The sequence below is a fragment of the Nicotiana tomentosiformis genome, chromosome 5, assembly GCF_000390325.3.
Source record: "Nicotiana tomentosiformis chromosome 5, ASM39032v3, whole genome shotgun sequence".
Classification (NCBI taxonomy): Eukaryota; Viridiplantae; Streptophyta; class Magnoliopsida; order Solanales; family Solanaceae; genus Nicotiana; species Nicotiana tomentosiformis.
The window spans coordinates 12,254,652-12,277,286 of record NC_090816.1 but is presented as its reverse complement, the minus strand read 5'-3'; the positions used below and the strand labels follow the sequence as shown (position 1 = coordinate 12,277,286).

General features: G+C 36.8%; 2 protein-coding genes and 1 pseudogene across 2 annotated transcripts; 2 read left to right on the top strand and 1 right to left on the bottom strand.

Annotated features, from left to right (window-relative positions):
* The first annotated feature begins 2,160 nt into the window (after positions 1–2,160).
* On the top strand, positions 2,161–3,584 carry LOC138910780 (extensin-1-like). The gene has a single exon (XM_070201994.1). The coding sequence runs from the start codon at positions 2,200–2,202 to the stop codon at positions 3,283–3,285; it is 1,086 nt and encodes a 361-aa protein (XP_070058095.1). The 5' UTR covers positions 2,161–2,199; the 3' UTR covers positions 3,286–3,584.
* Positions 3,585–6,308: 2,724 nt separating this feature from the next.
* LOC104120183 (extensin-1-like) lies at positions 6,309–7,661 on the top strand (annotated as a pseudogene).
* A 1,758-nt stretch (positions 7,662–9,419) lies between these two features.
* On the bottom strand, positions 9,420–12,741 carry LOC104120179 (CBL-interacting protein kinase 2-like). Its single transcript, XM_009631904.4, has 2 exons — positions 12,625–12,741; positions 9,420–11,278 (listed from the first exon to the last, which is right to left on the bottom strand). Exon 2 carries the CDS (start codon positions 10,955–10,957, stop codon positions 9,605–9,607), a length of 1,353 nt encoding a protein of 450 aa, XP_009630199.1. The 5' UTR covers positions 10,958–11,278; positions 12,625–12,741; the 3' UTR covers positions 9,420–9,604.
* Between the last annotated feature and the right edge of the window lie 9,894 nt (positions 12,742–22,635).

The window sequence follows — 22,635 nt, the reverse complement described above, 5'->3', positions numbered from 1 at the left end:
CAATGAATTTAAATCTTATGTACTAATATAGTTTAAAAATATTTATATAATGAGATCACTTAAAAGGCAATTGATAACTTGACAAAAATAATCACTAACTTGATATCAAAGGCTGATCAAGAAGTTTGAGCTTATGGGTTTTGAATTCTAGAAAAGGTTTGTTCTGGATAAATTATTTATACATATTTAATATATTTCTTAACACAAATACAGGTTTTGACAAAAGTTATCAGGTCCTACCCAATCTGTAGCTAAAACTCTACCTCTGTCTCTGTCTGATATAATAGATTAACTTATGTTGATAGTATAAACTACAAAAATAATCTAAGTGTGGTTGTCAAGAAAGGTCATGCAATGATTCACTAATATCATATACAGTCAAACCTTTCTATAACAGTCTCGTTTGTTCCGATATTTTTTGGCTGCTATAGTGAAGTGTTGTTATAGAGGACATATATTATAACATAACACAAAAATAGGTTCCGAAATTTTTTGGCTTTTATAGTGAATGATTATTATATAAAAATGTTGTTATAGAGAGGTCTGACTGTCCGTGTATGGCTAATATACCTTAATTATAGGCTAAACGTATGGCCCCTTAAGCTGTGATTACGAAGTTCGCATGTTCATACTTTATTCAAATTACTATGATTAAGCTGTTTTAATCATTCCTACAACAAAACATCTGTATTAATTAGAAGCTCCCATTATATTTGCCTAGCCTATAATTCATGACTAAGAATCAAACATTCTCTTCTCCTTTTTATAGTTTCTCTTCAGTAGAAAAATAATGGCTGTGAGCAGGAAAATAAACTCAGTCCACTGTTTTTCATAGTCTTGTTTTCATTTTTTATATTTCATATACAATTTGTGATGGCTAAATCAAGAGGGTGTTGTGGAATGGGCTGGGCCAGCCCAATAACAAGAGGTGAAACAAAGCCCAAGAAATTTGTTGATCAGAAATTTGAAGGAATATTTTCAGAGGATATTAAAGCTAAAGAGGATTATGGTGGAGAAGATGATGATTTTGATCATTTCTATAGACAACATGAAGATATTCCAAGCCCAGGTGTAGGCAACTGAGTGAGAACATATACATATGATATCTATCTCAGTTCAGCTTCTTGAAAATGCACTATACTCATATGTGCATTTACAAAATTTTGCTTTATTCTAAACTTAAAGTCATGAGTGCATAGAAATTATATATACTTAATGTTTGTCTTGTTTTTTTTTTTTTAAAAATATTTCTTGCCCCATATTGATATTGTGTATGGTAAGTTTGGGAACTTGCATATTCAGAATTTGAAAGTGAATTGTTTATCCACAAAGAGAAAGAAAGTTCTCTTCTAATTCCGCTTTTTGCTCTTCCAATTCAAAGTGACTTGTCGAAAATTTTTGCTCTTCCAATTCAAAGTGACTTGTCGAAAATCGTTGTTTGTCTTGGTCTTACCAAGAAAGACAAGGGGTTGGTACTGGATTTTCTCAGAATTGGAACTTCTTGAAGGTTTTGCTTCACATGTTATGATTTAAGCTTTTTCAGATTATATTCGTACATATCATGAGATTTACAACAACAACAAACCCAATAAAATCTCACAAGTTGGATATGTGAAGGATAATGTATACGCAGACCTTATCAATACGGACAAAAAAGCTATTTTCCATAGACCCATATCATGAGATTTCAATGTTAAATATATATATATATATATATATATATATATATATATATATATATATATATATATATATGTGATCCAGAAAAGATATCAAGCTGCCCTTAGGAAGAGGTTTATTTCTTTATATATTTCACTTAACCCCTAAAAAAGACTTGATCTCACATGTATAATAATATTATTTTGCTTTTCCCCTCTTTTATTGTTTTAGTGGTTAGCCATAATGTTGTGATATGTCACAACATTTACAAAGTTAGTATATAATCAATTAACTTAAAGAGATGCTTGTCAAGGGACTTATCTTTTTAGCCATTTTAGATCATGAAGTGGCCTTCCACTAAGCAATTGAACAAGTTCTCATTTGGACTTTTCTATTAATTTAGTGGGCAGCCATAAAGCCATTACACAAATATGTAAGAGGTTGTCATGTTGCTATATAAAAGCATAGGTCCTTAACTTTACAACACAAGTCTTAGTTCTTACCTTCCCTTCTCCAATTATAGTTGCCTGCAAATTCAAAATGAGAAGCTTTGGAAATCTGGGGCAACTGGCATTTACTTTGGCAATTTGCTTAGTAGCAACTACTGTTGTTGCTGATTACTCTTATGGCGACACTTCTCCCTCACCCTCTAAGTACTACAAATCACCTTCGCCTTCAAAGTACCATGCCCAGGTAACGGTCTCTTACAAACATTATCCTTCACACTATTACAAGTCGCCTTCGCTATCAAAGTACCATAGCCATTCTACCAACATTTACAAATCACCTCTACCTTTGAAGCATGATTATTACAAAGCTTCAAAACCAACAAAATATTACAAATCACCACTACCTTTGAAGCATGATTACTACAAAGCACCAAAACCAACAAAATATTACAAATCACCCACTCCTCCAAAACACAACTACAAGTCACCATCGCCGATTAAGTATTACAAGTCACCTGCTCCTTCAAAACACTATTACTACAAGTCACCATCACCAATAAAATATTATAAGTCACCTGCTCCTGCGAAATACAACAAGCCGAAGCCACCAACAAAATATTACAAGTCACCAGTTTACTACAAGTCTCCACCACCACCAAAGTATTATGAGAAATCACCTTCTTATTACAAGTCACCTCCACCCCCTCCAAAATACTATGAACATTCACCCTCCTATTACAACTCACCTCCACCCCCACCGAAATACTACGAGCAGTCACCATCTTCCTACAAATCTCATCCACCTCCACCAAAGTATTACGAGCAACAACCTTCATATAAGTCTCCACCTCCACCACCAAAATATTACGAGCAGTCATCATCTTCTTACAAATCTCCCCCACCTCCACCAAAATATTACGAGCAGTCACCTTCATACAAGTCCTCACCTCCACCACCAAAATACTACGAGCAATTACCTACAACTTACAATGCACCACCTCTACCAAAAATCTATGAACAATTACCATCATATTACAAATCCCCACCACCACCATCGACAAATTACAATAAACAAACTCCTACCTATACCTCACCTCCCCCACCTGAAAAGTACGAGCAATCTCCCACCTACAGTTCACCTCCACCTCCATCACCGTCAACTCCACCAACCTACTAGTCATTCGCCTCCAAAATAGCTATCATTTCCTTGCTTTCAACTTCTTAGCATACTCGTGTTTGGAGCGTCTCCCATTATTATTCTACCTCAGTCCTAAAGTACATGTATTATTTATTATATTTTATGTTTTGCATTTGATATCTAATTAAGATCATTGTGATCTATGTTGATTCGGCTCATTGTATTAAGAACTTTTTGAATTTAATCTCTTCAGAATTCTACTTTGCTTCTTATATATTGTCTACTACTTTGTCTAATATTGTTTGTCTCTAAAAACTTAGTTCTTTAACCGGCCTCCCCGAATATTGGAATGTGTTGACATGTTAACATGTTTTTGTGTTGGTAAATAAGAACTTTTATTACCAAACTTGGAAGTCGTATACATAAAAAAAAAAAAAAAAAAAAAAAAAAAAATTGCACGTTGGACATCAAGCCCTAACAGCAGTCATAACACTGAAACAAAGCGACACCATGTTAACATGTCTTTTTTCCTTTTGGAGCACACTACTTTGGGGATTTTGCACGTTATAGGGGCGAATCTAGTTCTTCGACTCTAGATTCATTCAAATCCAGTATTTTCGTCGTAAAGTATAAATTTTTTATGTGAAACCCCACAAACGTTTCAACTATAAGATCTGAATCCATTGTTTGTGAATATACAATGAATTCATTCAGTGTTAAAAATCTTAAAGGTTCTGAATCCATCATGATGTGCACGTGATTTTTTTTGTTTTTTTTAATGCTAGACTGCATTTCATTTCATTATATGGCAAATTTCTGGCTGACTTATCGCATTGCCAATTTGATGGCGTGGTGGATAGTTCAGTTTTTCAAAGAAGAAAATAGGAAGGGCGAGAAAAAGGATAAATTTATGTTAGAATCTATGGCTCGTCTTTTCGCACTTTATATGCTATCTCCCTCTCTAATTTTTTGACAACATTCTCATTCGACCTTTTAGATGCATACGCAAACACGTCCATCCCTCTTGGGCATGGAGACAATTTTCGAAATCCAATCAGACTAATCTACTACCTAATAAAATCAGTATAATAGTAACAAGACAGGTAAAGAATGGATGACATCATCTTTGAAATGTCATATATAATATGATAAAGAAAAAGAATGAATATGCTAGTAGAGTATTCTGCTCGAAATAAATTTATAAGGTTTTTCCTTAAGAGAAGTCTCGAATTAGAACTTGTTTCAATAGCCTTTCGGAAGAGTAGAACATCAGGCATAATTAGGGCTGCTTGTCGGGCGGATTGGGCAGTTATTTACTCATAACGGTTTGGCTTATCGGTTATCGACTTTTAAATGTATTAATCCGCTAGCCACCCGATAAGATATCGGGCGGATTGATATCGGTTTAACTCTTATCGGGCGGTTTATCGGATTGTTTGTTGACCGCTGTGACTCAAAATAAAATTCCTATGCTCAGCAGACTACATTCTAGTCTATAGAATATGGCACCTAAGAAGAGAGCTAAATAGAAGAAATATAGAGCTACATTCCAGCGTATTTCCCAGTAGAATCATCTCTGGGGATGAGCCTATTAACAATTTATAACTATCAGAAGAAATAGAAGAGAACACTGGGTATAACACATGACATCAAAATTATCTAATAGTAACTAACTGGAATAGTAAATTATAACTAAATGTCTAATAGTAAATTAGTAACAGATAGAGTACTGGAAGTGGAAAAAAGGTTTTTGATTATTTAATATATATATGGATAAAAATAATATATATATATATATATATATATATATATATATATATATATATATATATATTCTTAACGGGTTAACGGATTATCCGTTAAGAAAATTGAATAAACCGCTCCCAAACCGATAAGCCGTTAATTAAAAAATTTCAATCCGTTTCCCGTCCGTTAAACTGTTAAACCGATACCAATAAGCCATTAAGTTTCGATTTCGGTTCGATTTTGAACACCCCTAGGCATAATGGATATACAATTCTAGCCTTATCTTACAGGTGACGTCGAGTTGACAGCAGAAGTGAGCCACCCGGTGTGTAGGACATAGTGGCTTTAGTAGGCAAACAAACGGCTCTGAAACAAACGAAAAGGTGCGACAATCTAGACCCTAACTAAAAAAATATTGAAAATTTAATTTGGCTCTACCATAGGCATGCATAAATCAAGGAGATGTATGAAGAATTATCAAATAGCGAAGAAATTCATTAATTTGAAAAGAAAAAATAAAATAAATATATATATATATATATATAAAATTAAACGAATTATTCTCTAATCCCTTTGGACAACATTTGGTTGAAGTTGAAAAACATTATTCAAAATTAAAATTGAAAAAAATTGATTGTGTTTGTTTTCGAACAAGGAAGATCTAGCTCGTAACATAAGAATTCACTTGAACCCACTAGCTTTCCTCCAGACCCTATATATGTATTAAAAAATCTACAAAATATCTATAAATATTTAACTTTAACATGAGTGAACTTACCGGAGCAAGCGAAACAGTACCCTAGCCTTTTTGATCCCTTATTTTGGATATCAAAACAAGGGATTACTCGGCTCGTGTTTAACCAAAACAACAACAAGAACTTTTCAAATCCAAGCAAGTTAGGATCAGTTATATGAATCCGCATTGATCATGCCGCTATCTGTATTGTGAAGATTCATATTAGATTGACTAATTTTACGCTAACCACTTACCTCAATCCTTCTTCTTTATCCAAGTTTGGGACCAGCAATGTGAATAACCATAACTTTGTGTTAAATGGCACGAAGGATAAAATCAAACTTTGTGGTATACCATAACTTTGTGTATACAACTCACAAATTTGCAAATGATTAATTAATTGAGAGGGATACTGTCAAACGGCTTCCGCAAAGAAATGAACAAGTCCTTATTTGGACTTTTCTATTAACAATTTAACTTAGTGGGCAGCCATAAAGCCATTACACAAATATGTAAGAGGTTGTCATGTTGCTATATAAAAGCATAGGTCCTTAACTTTACAACACAAGTCTTAGTTCTTACCTTCCCTTCTCCAATTATAGTTGCCTGCAAATTCAAAATGAGAAGCTTTGGAAATCTGGGGCAACTTGCATTTACTTTGGCAATTTGCTTAGTAGCAACTACTGTTGTTGCTGATTACTCTTATGGCTACAAATCTCCCTCACCCTCTAAGTACTACAAATCACCTTCGCCTTCAAAGTACCATGGCAGGTAACGGTCTCTAACAAACATTATCCTTCACACTATTACAAGTCGCCTTCGCCATCAAAGTACCATAGCCATTCTCCGAACATTTACAAATCACCTCTACCTTTGAAGCATGATTATTACAAAGCTCCAAAACCAACAAAATATTACAAATCACCACTACCTTTGAAGCATGATTACTACAAAGCACCAAAACCAACAAAATATTACAAATCACCCACTCCTTCAAAACACAACTACAAGTCACCATCGCCGATTAAGTATTACAAGTCACCTGCTCCTTCAAAACACTATTACTACAAGTCACCATCACCAATAAAATATTATAAGTCACCTGCTCCTGCGAAATACAACAAGCCGAAGCCACCAACAAAATATTATAAGTCACCAGTTTACTACAAGTCTCCACCACCACCAAAGTATTATGAGAAATCACCTTCTTATTACAAGTCAACTCCACCCCCTCCAAAATACTATGAACATTCACCCTCCTATTACAAGTCACCTCCACCCCCACCGAAATACTACGAGCAGTCACCATCTTCCTACAAATCTCATCCACCTCCACCAAAGTATTACGAGCAACAACCTTCATATAAGTCTCCACCTCCACCACCAAAATATTACGAGCAATCCCCAACTTACTATAAATCACCTCCTCCACCATACTACAAATCTCCTCCACCCCCACCCAAATACGTCGAGCAATTACCTACGACTTACAATACACCACATCCACCAAAATTTGATGAACAATTACCACCATACTACAAATCACCACCACCACCAACAACAAGCTACTACAAGCAAACTCCCACCTACGCGTCACCTCCCCCGCCGGTAAAGTATGAGCAATCTCCCACCTACAGTTCACCTCCACCACCCGCCTACTAGTAATTGATATTAAAGCCATTCTCTATAATTTCCATCATCTCCTTGGCTTTTAACTTCTTTGCATCTCCATTTATTTTTCTACCTTGTTCCTAAGTTGTATGTATGGCTTTAAAATGATCAGATCTAAGTGGTGTGTTTTATTTTATTGTATAAGTTGTTTTGATATCGAAGATCGTTGTGATCTTCATTGATTCAGCTCATTGTATCAATATTTTGGAATGTAATTTCTTGAGAATTCTACTTCACTTCATACATTAAATCGTCATAGTTATGCTTCTACTTTCCTTCCATTACTACACCATTCTTGATGGCTCCAACAATTTTCATCTTCTTTTTTTGTTTACTCCTATATGGTTTTTGGACTAGTGATTTGTTAGTTCAGTGAGCAATTATATTTATCATGTCAAAGTTGACATTTTGAACATCTCCCAAACAGCCAAACTAACTCATAAACAAAAGTAAGGATTGAACTATAGTAGTATGATGTTTTAACTAGTAGAATGGCGTATTCCTGTTTATTGTAGTGGTAAAAGGATAACTTCAAGTTTACTTTGTGACCACCACTTTACCTAGTAGGAATAGAAGAAAAGGCGTCCACAATTTAATCGAAAGAAACCTAAACTTATTGCAGGTAATCCAAGTTACTCCAATTGAATCGCTTATCAGAAGTCACTCCGATTGAATCAAGATAGTGTTTTTATAGTAACAACCTAAAGATCTGTTAGTGCTCAATTGTACTAAAAAAAATCACAAATTAATAAATAGTATAAAGTACCAGTTTCTACAAAAAGGGGGCTTTCGGATGTGCACCAGATACTTTATTTTTGAGTTAAGCGACGAGCTAAGTTGCTCGGGCTCGGTTGCGGATACGGGCACGGATCCGAGTGTCGGATTTGGCAAAATCTAAATTTTAAGATTCGGGGGCGCGGACTAAGGTATGGATAAGAGTGCGGGGATTCGGCTAAGAAAATTCAAAATTATAAAAAGTAGAGCTATAAAGATATTAAATTTTGAGAGATATTCTGTGAAAAACTTATATGAATATTGTAGAATTGAATTCTTGGTTTTTTCTGAAAAGCGAGGCAGCAAATATGAGACAAAAGAACTACTCCCTCTGTTTCAATTTGTGTGAACTTATTTCGTTTTTAGTCCGTGCCAAAAAGAATGACCAATTTCCCTATTTGGAAATAATTTACCTTTATGCAATAATTTATAACCACACAAAATATATATGTCTCATTTTACACCACAAGTTCAAAAGTCTTCTCTCTTTCTTAAAACTATGTGCCTAGTCAAATATGTTCACATAAATTGAAACGGAGGGTGTATAATATTGAAGGTATGCCGTTTCCCATGTCTTAAATCTTTTTTATTTTTAATTTTGACAATCAAAATTTCAATTTTTCCCGCAAATTTGTCGATGGACTAGGTTCAAAGTATCCGAAGTTAGTTGACCGAATCCGGGACGTGTCCCGCACCCGCACCCGTCCTGTGTCGAGACGGCTTCTACACCAAAAGCGAAGAGTCCGCACAACTTAGGCAATAAGGGATTTGGGCAATGTTCCTAAATATTTTAAGGGTTCAATGAGTCATGCCACAATATGTGAAGAGTATTTCCCTATGTTGGCAAGGACAGAAAGTTGGCAGTAGTACTAAGCTCATATGGAGGACTATCCCTTTATGTGTCATGTGGAATATTTGTCTTGAAAGAAATAAAAGATATTTTGAAGGAGAGAAGCGACGTGTATCTTTTGTTAAGTATAGGTGTTTACAGAGTCTGTGTTTTTGGTGTACGGAGCAGGTAGTTGGAGAGGTAATAAGATCCAAATCACCATATTTCCGAACAAAAGACACATTTCAAGGTCAAGCTTCATGAGTACGACCATTATGATACTTCCCTGTGGTTATCATCAACTTTGGCATTGACTGGAAATACTTATGCTACTATTCCTAAATTTCGTGAAGAGTGCAATAGAAGCCAGAAAAATGTGGATCACTCATGAATTACAGCAGTAAAAGAACAGCAAAAGAACTTGAAAAAATTAATAAGATAAGTTTGTCTATAATATTCTTAGAAAATTGCCTTAAGCAAGCTGATACATAGTAAAATTGACAATTAGGACTAAAACCAAACAGACAAGTACTACTTTAAGTATTGATTACTAAAGTGAGATCAACTTACAGAGTGAATATCAGGACATCAGAAGCTCTTTTTTACTGTCTCTGCGAACTATTAATTGGCTGCTCGCCTTGCCAAGACCAAACAATTTTCTCGAGAGCAGGTCTTATAACTTGTCTCAGCATCTTTTGGTACTCCACCTTATCACCATATGATCTTTTCAGCTCAACCAAGTGGAAGGACGGCGTAATTTCAAAAATTTCCACATCGATGGACAGAGTCTCATATCTAGCTGCATTCAATCCCTCTAATCTTATAAATCCAGCTTCTTTCTTCTTTACTTCCAGCTTTAGGTTACGGCCGACTTCCTCAAGTTTGGACATGATAGAAGAAGCAGGCTTCACTGAAATGAATTGCAAGTCCTCCTTCTGATCCTTTCTTATGAATAAACCAGATAAATCAAATCCACTTGAAAGAGCGATTATATCAAATGCATTTAGATTTGTAAGTTTTGGTAACTCTAGCTTTGACGCAGAGGGAGAGGTACTGTTATGCGTACACGCATCGATATTAGCATTGGCATCTACGCTAAAGTTTTCCTTCTCTTCTAATTTGATTCCCGCATTTCTTGAATCCAACCCTTTTTTAAACCAGGAGTTTTCCTTTATTTTGGCTATTGAAATCCTTGTATGAGGGTTCGGGTCAAGGATCCTACAAACTAATTTCCGCACTTCTAGTGGGACCCAATTTGGGCATTTGAACTCAGCCTTCCTTATCTTCGTATACATCTCCATAAGATTTGAGTCGTGGAACGGAAGATAACCGGCCAGCAAGACAAATAAGATCACCCCACAAGACCAGATGTCAGCTTTGGCGCCATCATATCCTTTTCTGCTAATCACCTCAGGCGCAACATAAGCCGGGGTTCCACATGTTGTGTGGAGTAAGCCGTCCTGCCTCTTAGACTCGGCCAACGCACTCAATCCAAAGTCTGATACCTTAAGATTTCCATTCTCGGCCAGCAGCACATTTTCTGGTTTCAGATCACGGTGATAAACATCTCGGCTGTGGCAACACTCAACAGCACTAATCAATTGTTGAAAGTACTTCCTAGCTACATTTTCCTTGAGCCTCCCCTTCGTCAATTTTTTGAAAAGCTCACCGCCTTTGGCATGTTCAATCACTAAGTAAATCTTAGATTTAGTTGCCATGACCTCGTATAGCTGTAGAATATTTGGGTGTTTGACCAGTGCCATAACAGATATCTCTCTCTTAGTCTGTTCGATCAGTCCAGCCTTCAGAACCTTCTCTTTGTCAATTACCTTGATGGCTACACTCTGTCCCATTTCAAGATTCCTTCCATAATAAACCTTAGCAAAATTTCCTTGGCCTAATAATCTCCCCAACTCATATTTTTGCATCAATACATTTCCTTTCTTCTCCTCCATTTGAACCAACAATCCTAGTAACAACTACAAGTAACTTTCTCCTGCTGTAAAGATGCTCGTTTATAACAGGCAGGAGGCCTTGTTACGGAGCTCAACCGTCTCCGACAAGACTGTGCTTCAGCATGACGGGATGTATAAGGGTTGTCGTTTCATTGTGCATCCGGCACGAGAAGTTAAGTGTGCTGTGAGCTGCACATTTGAGATCACGAAGGATGAGGAAGACTAACACCAATGCACACGGAAATTTAGTAGCCACCAAAAGGTAATCGCTGCTATATAACCCCATCCTTCTGCATCCCAATTATTTTGCTTTTACAAGCACTGAACATCAATAGGTAAAAGAGAGAGAGTCAGGAACTTGCAATGCAAGCTTAACAATTATTAACTTAAACACGAGCAGAAACTGGTGACTATGAAAAAAATGATATGTGAATTGAAAGTAGTATCAGGAACAGGGAAAAAGCAAAAGAACATTATATCAAGATGAATATCGCATTTTAACTTATGACACTCTCTGCCTCAAGAATACAACTGCAGTTAAACGGTCCATTCCAGAGTTACGATTTCTTCCTTACCATAAAATATGAATTATAAAAGATAAGGAAGAGTATACTGTATGTTTAGAAATTCAAATTGTGGTCGATCCTTCAGGAGTTACATTTGCAACCTAATACAATATTATGTTCACGCGGTGATATTGGACAAATTTAACTCATCAAGGTCGAAAATTTAGCTAGATTGAATCATTTCATAGTCTTTGATAGATCCCTTTTTTGTGAAGTTCAGATGTTTAGCATAATAAATATATTGAAAATAAATTATAATCACCCTTCTTATCTTTAAAAAAAAGATGCAAAAACTTGATACATAAAATATGAGCTGATGACGCATGAAATATACGTTTCAGATCAAATTTGTAAATATTCATTAGCACATAAAGACAAAGAAATGATCTTCGAAATACCCGACCTCAGATGACTTATCACCCCGACCCCCCAAGTGGTGGAAGTAGGATTTTCACCAAGGAGATCCAAAAAATAAAAAACCAAACACGCAAAGAATCTAAGAGAATTCAACATCTTGTATATAAGAAAAAAATTACTAACATTATATATACAAGGTAATTATATATTGATTGCAATACCTCGCGTATTTAGTTTTGTATTTTTGCTTCGATTTTCTAATTGGTATGCTTGTTGTTGTTGCCCTTCCTTTTTCCTATCCTACGTCGAGGGACTTCCGGAAAAAGCCTCTCAGCCTTCTTGAAGGTAGGGATAAGGTATGCAAACACATTACTTTCCCCAGACCCCACTTGTTGAATTACAATGGGTTTGTTGTTGTTGTATACAAGGTAATTTTCGGCGAAGGGGATTCGGCCAGCCTACAGCCCACCTAGCTCCGCCCCTCCCCCGGTTCATTGAAACCCCTTTTGCCGGTATATTTATGTATATAAGGTTAAGTTATATATATATTAGATGTCGAATAAACTTAACATCTTCACATAAATACTTTTTTATATATTTTTTAATCCCCACGATTGAAAATTCTGCCTCCATTACTAGTAAATTCAAGAATAGAACCAAAACTACAATGCAAATTACCCAAAAAAAACAAAGAAATGGGAAAAGAGAAAAAGAAACTAAAACGGGTTGAAGAAAGAATAATACCTCGTTAAGGGTTAAAGAGCTTCAGACGGATCCGAAGCCGAGAGAGAGAGAGAAGCTCTTCGTAAAGTTGAGATTGTGAAATCTGTTTGTGTTGAAAAAACAAGAGTGTTTTAAATACAAAGGTTGTTTGGTAGGAATTGGCCGTTAGGTGAGAGAAATTTTCTGCAAGTGAAAATTAGGTAAAGCTTCTGCAATCGGCCAAAAGAGACCAAATATGTGACACGTGTTAGGTATCTCGGGAAAGGAGGAGAATTTTCTATTAGAAATCAAATAAAACCTTAATAGTTTATTCCTTGGGACTACCCTAGAAATTACTAATTAGAATAATGTTTTCCGTTTCTGTTTTGATACTTTTTTATTTGATCCAATTTATACGGTTGTGATATTCTCCAAATTCGAAATTAATTTTGATATGTATAGAATATTCTATACAGTTTATTTTCTAATAAAAATTTTAAGAATTCAAATGTTTTAAACTATTTACATTTTAAACTTGACGCGGTCTTGTTACACTCAAATTAAATTTTCAATCCTCACTTCTCTATTTTCTTCAATTACTAGTCACTAGTAATATGGTATACATGTTAAATTAATATTTTAAATTTTGTATCTAACCAACTAATGTGATATAAAATGAATTTAAGATCATATATATTTTTAAGGTAAGAGTTTTCTTCATATAATTTGGTGGTCATTAATTCAAACCATATAAATCGCATCTAGAAAGAGATAGCAATATTGTCCAAATATGATATGTCCTTTTCTTGAATCCTGCATTTAGTACACTAGAAATCAATATTCAATAAATAAACACTAAGAAAATTGTGGAGGAGTCTTAAAGAGATGTTTTGTTTTAAGTCATTCATTTTACTTTTCTAAATTTCAAGTGTAGAAGGGGAAATCTGTACCTCGAACAATATTGTTATAAAAATGATCTTTATATAAGGTTTCTCCCCAATGCATACCCTCTCCAAAAATTCTGTGCCAAGGTTGTTGGTCCTGTGGACTTGGACTATAGTGACAGTCTACTTTTGGTCCATTGGGACTTGATGTTTAGTTAACTGATTGGGCCAAGAAAGACAAAATATTTGGGGCAACTGTACATATAGCCATTCTCAGGGATGCTATTTAGAGATTAGCTAGTACTTATTTTATCCTGAAATTTTAAACTAAAAATCTAACTTCAGGACAACTTAGAACATTTTTGTCCAGAAAAATTAAACTGAAAAACTAAAATTCAAGACGCACTGGCTAATTTCTAAATAACAACCCTTTAAAGTGGCTACATGGTGTCATTTCTACTAAATATTTAGACAAGGATAAAGAGAATTCCATTAATGAGCATGTCATGTTCACATTGTTAATGTTGGAACCAAGTTGTCTCCATAAAGGCCTATGGGCTAGAAGGGTGAATGTCACTGATTGAGTTGGGATTATTGGGCCGAATGAAATTGGGATTATTGGGCCAAATAAAATAATGGGCATTCACTTTTAGCCCGCGCCAGAAACTATTTACATTTGGTAGAAAAAGTGTATAAAATTTATATAATTTTTATATATAACATGCATAATGTGTATATATATATATATATATATATATATATATATATATATATATATATATATGGGTTGATATTATGGGTTGATGTTTCCTTTTGTTTATTTAGGCCGAGTTAGTTGTATTTTTTTTCTGTAGTAGATAGTCTCATTAGTTTTGGGCAATTGAGCATTTGTATATATAGCAGTGAGACCCGGTCCACCAGACACGGGCTCTTAATCTTCTCTCATTTCTCTAATAAGAAAATATCTGGAATCTTCTCCATTTTTCTCTCAAGTTCTTCACTATAGCCCTAATTTTCACTAATCAAATTCACTCGTATATCAATTGTTAACATGGTATCAGAGTGTAGATCTGTGATTATCTCGTTCTTAGCTTCAAGTCGATGTTACCCTTGAAGGTTTTCATCGGAGTTTTCGAGGTACGACTGTGTTCGTTGTTCTGTGGGAATTTTAGCTGATTTCTTCAAATTCATGTGGTTTTTTGCTCTATTACATCTGTTTCTTCTACGGAAGTGGTTGTTTGTTGGGCGAGTTTTGATTTTGAGCGCGTTTGGGAGAACTAGGGTTTGACTTTTCTGGTTTCCCTAATTTTGAAGATCGTTCTCTGTCCGGTTGCGATAGAGGCTGGTATATCTGAATTTTTCTCTTGTCTTCTAGTGTTTGTCTGTTATTCTTACTTGTATAATAGCAAATGATAATTCTGAGCATGTCACCCCGCCTTCTGCTACTACTAGTAATTCACGCATTGTGTTTCATGAAGATGATTATACCTATCCCTGCCATCCTTTGTATGTACATCCCTCAGACGTGTTAGGAACATCTTTAGTCTCTACTTCTTTTGATGAAACTTGCTATGGTAGTTGGAGAAGGACTGTTTTAGTTTCCCTCTCTATTAGAAATAAAATTAATTTTATAAATGGGACAGCTGTGAGACCTCCTGAGGGATCACCTTCAGCCAGACAATGGCAACGATGCAATGACCTTGTCATATCCTGGCTAACTAATTCTTTGTCCAAAGAAATTGCTAGACGTGTTGAATATTCTGAATATGTTAGAGATATTTGGGCTGAGTTTGAAGAAAGGTATGGTAAGGCTGATGGTGCTAGAATTTTTGAACTAAAGAAGGAATTAGCTTATATCTCTCAATGATATCTTGACATAGCTTCTTATTTTAATAAAATCAAACAATTGTGGGATGAGATTGCATCTGTTTCTGCTGGTAAGGCAAGGGTGTGTACATGTGGGACCAAATCAGCAGATGACGAAGAACAAAAGGGCCTATCAATTCTTGATGGGATTGAAACTATGTTCAAACCAGAAATAATATTTTAATGATGAAGCCCCGTCCTTCTGTTGGTACAGGGTATAACATTCTCTTATCTGATGAAAAATAGAGGCAATTGTCTGCTGGGACTCGATTTCCCTCCAACTCTGCTTCTTTTAATACTGGTGTGTCAAAACCTTATGTTCCTTCTAATTCTGGTTGGTCCACAACTGGTGGTTCAAAGTCTGGGATTTCCTTCTAAGGTGTCCTTTGTTCCTTCCAAGGCTTCTGTAGTCTGCAAATACTGCAAGAAACCTGATCATAGTATTGACATGTGTTATAAGCTGCATATCTTACCACCTAACTTTAAGCCAAATATGGCGTTAGGTCATAAGAGGTCAGTTACACATGTTGAGCTTGGATCTTTTGGCATTTTTGGAGCTCCTTCTATGCCTGCTGGTAGTGTTGAGCAGTCTGAATCTGAGAGCTCTTCTACAGCACCTGGGCTTACCAAAGACCAGTATTCCTAGCTGATGATCTTACTTCAACAACAAGCACATATCTCTGCTTCCCCTACTAACTCTAATCTCATGGCTTCAACCAATTTTGCTGGTATATTGTTCCCCCCCCTCCCCCCCCAATAGGGTGTGTCTTGTGGAACTTGTATGTTGAGTAAAGTAGATGGTTCAGTGTAGATAATAGATTCTGGAGCCTCAGAACATATGACTTCTGTTAAAACCCTACTTTTTAATGTCCAAACTTTACATATTCCTTATCTTGTGTCTCTTCCCAATGGTTATAAAGTCAAGGTCACTAATTCCCTTCTATAAAATGAAACACATTTCCAATCTTAATTGTAAATTGCCACCTAACCAGTCTTTTACTTGTTCTATGTGTCCTTTTGCTAGACAAACTAGATTGTCTTTCCTTGATAGTTCCATTCAGTCAACAGCACCTTTTCAGCTCATACATGTAGACACTTGGGGTCCTTACTCCACACCTACCTACAATGGATCCAAATACTTTCTAATCACAGTTGATGACTACACTAGGTCCACCTGGACTCACTTGATGGAGGCCAAAAGCAATGCCTTTGATCTTCTGAAAAGCTTTGTTGCCATGGTTGAAACTCAATTTCAGTCTCAAGTTAGGACTGTCAGGAGTAATAATGCCTTCGAACTGGGGTCTAGCACAACTAGTTGTAACTATTTTTCTACCAAAGGCATTTTGCATCAAACCTCTTGTCACTATACTCCACAACAAAATGGGGTGGTAGAAAGAAAGCATATATATCTTTTGGAAACTGCTAGAGCGCTTCTATTTCAGTTTCATCTTCCCACTAGATTTTGGGGAGAATGTGTACTTACTGTAACCTACCTTATCAATAGGTTTCCTTCTGACCTGATGTCAAGGAAGAGTCTTTATGAGTTGTTATTTGGGTATGTACCTAATTATTCCCATCTCATGGCTTTTGGGTGGCTGTGTTACTCCACAGATACCAAATCCTATAAGGATAAGTTTCTTCCTAGGTCCATTCCTTGTGTTTTTATTGGGTGTCCCTTTGCCAAAAAGGGGTACAAACTCTATAATATGTCTGCTAAGTCTTGCTTTATTTCTAGAGATGTTATCTTTTATGAACATGTCTTCCCTTTCCATAAATCTGTTACTCATTCTTCTAAGTCTTTCCGTTCTCCTAGCCCTGCCTAATTTGATCATTTTCCTTCTATTACTCCTTCTGCTTCTGCTTCTGATCTTGCTTCTTCCCCTTCCTCTTCACCTCCTGATTTATTTCCCTCAAATCTCTCTTTCTCCCCTGCTGCTCCCACTTTTTCTTCTCCATCTCATGTTTCCACTATTCATACACCCACAGTTTCTCTGAGAATATTCTCTAGACCATATAATCCTCCTGGTTATCTCAAAAACTTTGTTTGCCATTCTTCTTCTTTGGTCCCTGCCTCCAGTGTATCTGCTCCTACTGTTGCTCACATATATATTCGTGAGACTCACTCTTATTCTCATGCAATAACTGTCCCTGAATGACAGCATACTATGAGGAAGGAATTTGAGGCTTTGGATACTAATAAAACTTTGGAGATAGTTGAGTTACCCCAAAGCAAGAAGCCTATTGGTTGTAAATAGGTATACAAAGTTAAGTACAACGTTGGTGGGAATGTAGAGAGATACAAAGCCAGGATTCTATTTAGGGGTGATACTCAGGTAGAGGGTGTTGACTTTCATGAAACCTTTTCCCCTGTTGTAAAGATGTCTATTGTCAAGACCTTGGTAGCTGTTGCTATAAAGAAACATTAGCATCTGTTTCAACTTGATGTTAACAATGTTTTCTTGCATGGTGATCTTAATGAAGAAGTCTTCATAAGGTTACCTCCTGGTCTTTTTGTCCCCTCATCTTCCTCTTATGTTCCCTTACTGTAAAAAATGCAGAAATCCTTCTATGGTTTGAGGCAGGCTTCTAGGCACTGGTATGCCAAGTCATCTCAAGCCTTTCATTCTAGGGGCTATACTCATTCTCGTAATGACTGCCCTATTTAGAAGGGGTTCTGGCACTTCCTTGGTTATTTTGATTGTATATGTGTATGATATCATTCTTACAAGGGTTGATCTTTCTAAAATATCTTCCTTAAAGAATTTCTTGGATGATCAGTTCAAAATCAAGGATTTTGGGTCTCTTAACTATTTTCTTGGTATTGAGGTGTTTCATACTACTTCTGAGGTTCTACTGCACCAAAGGAAATTTATTCTTGATCTCTTAGCTGAGCTTCATTCTGATGCATGCTCTCCTGTTACTTGCCCTCTAGAACTGAATGTTAAGTTAAAGGCTAGGGTTGGTGATCCTCTTCCTAAGCCCGATGTCACGACTCAAAATCCAACTAGTCGTGATGGCACATAACCCAACCCGCTAGGTAAGCCAACTTTCAATTATCCTATTACAATAATAATTATTAAAGAAATTTAAGTGAATAAAGATCTTAATCTTATACATCCCCCAAGAACTGGTAGTACAAATCATGAGCTTCTAAGAATAGAGTATACAAAGTGGAAATGAAATAAATACATAGTCTGTTTGAATAATACATAAACAGAGCTTTTATAAATCTAATGCTACCCTGAACAAGAATCAGCTACAACAGGAACGCAGGTACATCTTCAAGTCCCGCAACCATCGAGCACAACAACAATAGCAACAACAGCAGCCAACATCTGTACGCAAAGTGCAGAAGTGTAGTATCAGTACAACCGACCCCATGTACTGAGTAAGTAACAAACCTAGCCGTATGTTGAAAGTAGTGACGAGCTTCCACCGAGGTCGGGTCCAAAACCAATAGTCCACAATAATCCATAACAACATAAAGCAAATAATACCAGAAGTAACTCAGGGATAAAATGCTCAGCCAAATCATGATTTCAAAAATAATAGTTCTTCCTTTCAAATCCATCAGTGAAAACTCAAATCTTTTGCTGGAGTTGCCAAAAATATAAATAGTTGAAAACAATAAGTTTCTCCCAAAATCTTGTCAATAATAAATAAGATGTTTCATTTTCCTTCCGGATAACCCGCGTAAAAATAAATGCATCACTATGCCCATCTGTCAACATGTGTGAGAAATCATGAATAATGTGATACCGTACAGCATGAGAAAAACACATCTCTATGCATATATGTCATGTGTGCATGTCAATGAAATGTATCTTAGAGATTGTACTCATGTACTCACACTCTCGAAGTACTCAATCTCAATGTCTCGCATTCTCTCCCACTATGCTCAGTACACTCAATCACTTAGCGCTATACAATACCTGCTGCGGCGTGCAGCCCGATCCCTATTTATAGTCGACTGCGCTCACTGGGGGTGTGTACAGACTCATGAGGGGCTCCTACAGCCCAAGCGCTATAAGCACGGATAACTCACGTGCTGCACGGACAACTCACGTGCTATAATATCATACCTGGATCCGCACGAACAACTCACATGCTATAATAATATCTGGATCCGCACGGACAACTCATGTGCTGCACGGCCAACTCACGTGCAATAGTATAATATATGGATCTGCATGGCCAACTCACGTGTTGCACGGCCAACTCACGTGCTGCACGGCCAACTCACGTGCTGCACGGCCAACTCACGTGCTGCACGACCAACTCACGTGCAATAGTATAATATATATAAAGCCAACATGACCTGCTGCGACGTGCAACCCGATCCCAAAAATATCCTCACAATCAGGCCCTCGGCCTCCCTCAGTCATCAATCTCTCCAGTCTCTCTCTCTCTCATGGGCTCACAATGTCATGAGAACAACCCAAAATGATGATATGATGTATCAATAAATAATAACAGAGACTGAGATATGATATGTAATGACATGAATATGACTGAGAATAAATTTTCAATTTAAAATAAATAATTCACAACAATATGACCTATGTGGGTCCCAATAATACTGGCACATAGTCTCAACATGATTTTTAATATACTTTTCAACTCAATTTCTTTAACTCATAAAACCGCATGGAAAATGCCAAGATCATTTAACTACAAAATTCCACAGAAATAATTATGCCATAATTTCTATAGTGCACGCCCACACGCCCGTCACTTAGCATGTGCGTTACCTCCCAACAATTCACGAAATACATATATTCAGGGTTCATACCCTCAACTCCAAGATTAGAAGAGTTACTTACCTCGAACAGGCCAAATCCAATGTCGAGCAAGCTAAGAAATGCTCCGGAAATTCTATTTTGCGCGTATCAACTTCCAAACGGCTCGAATCTAATAACAATTAATTTGATTCAGCCCACAAAAATTATAGGAATTAATTCCATATCAAAATACTAATATTTTCCAAAAATCCAAAATTGCACCCCAAAAATCATCCGTGGGACCCACATCTCGAAATCCGACGAAACTCACAAAATACGACAACCCATCCAATTATAAGTTCAACCATACTAATTTTACTCAAATCCGACTCCAAATCGGTATTCAAACTTGAAAAATTGATTTTGTGACATTATAGAAATTTTCTTCTATTTCTCTTGAAGATTCAATAATCTTACACAAAAAATATAGATTAATTCATGGAATATAATTACAAGGGAGTTAAGAACACTTACCCCAAGTTGTATGGATAATTTCCTCTCCAAAATCGCCCAACCCGAGCTCCAAAATCCGAAAATGGGTGAAAATGTTGAACCCTCGAATTTAAGGTTCTGCCCCAGCGATTTCCGCATATGCGGATAAGATTTGTGCACCTGCGCATCCGCTTGTGCGAGCAAAACATCGCATTTGCGTACTCCACTCGCCTGCCCAGTTTTCGCTTCTGCGCCCATCCATCCGCATCTGCGCTCACGCATGTGCAGAACTTTCCCTCGCACCTGCGACCAATGTCTCACAGCCCTCTGCCCGCATCTGCGCACCTCGCTTCAGCGCACCCCCTGCTCTCACTTGCGAGCTCGCACCTGCGACCACTTTTCCGCAGGGGCGATTACACCAGAAGGCTTCAGTTCTAGGAGTCTTCCAAATTCAAAAATCAATCCGTTAACCATCCGAAACTCACCCGAGGCCCCCAGGATCTCAACCAACTATATCAACAAGTCCCATAACATAACACTGACCTATTCGAGGCCTCAAATCATACCTAACAACCTCAAAAATATGAACTACACACGGATTCAAGCCTAATAAATTTTCAAATTTCCAAATTCTACAAACGACGCCGAAACCTATCAAATCACGTGCGATTGACCTCAAATTTTTTACACAAGTCATATTTCACATTACGGACCTATTTAAATTTCCAGAATCAGATTTCGACCTCGATATCAAAAAGTCAACCCCCCGGTCAAACTTCCCAAAACATTTCATCTTTCGGCATTTCAAGCCTAATCCCACTACGGACCTCCAAATAATTTTTCGTACACGCTCCTAAGTCCAAAATCACCATACAGAGCTATTGGAATCATCAGAATTAAATTCTGAGATTGTTTAGACATAAGTCGACATCCGGTCACTATTTTAACTTAAGCTTTAAACCTTGAAACTAAGTGTTCCAATTCCTTCAAAAACCTCACTGGACCCGAACCAATTATCCCGGTAATTCACACAACAACTGTAAAGTAAAATTTGAGAAGTAAATGGGGAAACAGGGTTGTAATACTCAAAACTACCGGCCGGGTCGTTACACTTGAGGAGTATAGAAGTCTGGTTGGTAAGCTTAACTTTCTCACCCGTACCAGAGCTAATCTTAGTTTTGTTGTGCATCATCTCAATCAGTTTATGCAGCAACCTTGTGTGCCTCACGTGAAGGCTTCCATACATTTGCTTAGATATTTGCGAGGCACTTCTGACTTTGGGAATTCTTTAACAATTCTTCTAAATTATCCTTGCAAGTTTACTATAACAGTGACTGGGGTTCCTGCCCTGACAGTAGAAGGTCTGGTTCTAGCTTCTGCATTTTCCTTGGTGGGAGTCTCATTGGTTCGAAGTCTATAAAGCAAATCGTGACCTCCCTTTCTTCAGCTGAAGCTGAGTACAGGGCCATGAGTAAAGTTGTATTAGAAATTACTTGGGTTTGCATGCTACTTACAGATTTTAAATTTCCTTCTGCCCTTCCTGTTCCTCTTTTTTGTAATAGTATGTATGCTATTCACATTGCCAGGATTCTTATTTTTCACGAGCGCGCGAAGCACATTGAAGTGGATTGCCACTTTATTCGTAGCAAGCTTGCTGAAGGGTTGATTTCCCTATCTCAAACTTCTAGTGCCTTCCAGCTCGCTGATGTCTTCACCAAAATCCTGACTGATCCTGCCCATCATTTGCACATTCGCAAGTTGAGGGTTATGTAACCCTCCAATTTGAGGGGGGATATTGGACTTATAAATATGGGTTGATATTATGGGTTAATGTGTTTTTTTGTTTATTTAGGCCTAGTTAGTTGTATTTATTTTCTGTAGTAGATAGTCTAACTAGTTTTGGGCCATTGAGCCTTTGTATATATAGTAGTGAGACCCGATCTACCATACACGAGCTCTTATTCTCTCATTTCTCTAATAAGAAAATATCTGGAATCTTCTCCATTTCTCTCTCAAGTTCTTCACTGTAGCCCTAATTTTCACTGATCAAATTCACTCTCATATCAATTGTTAACAACAAGCATGTGTAT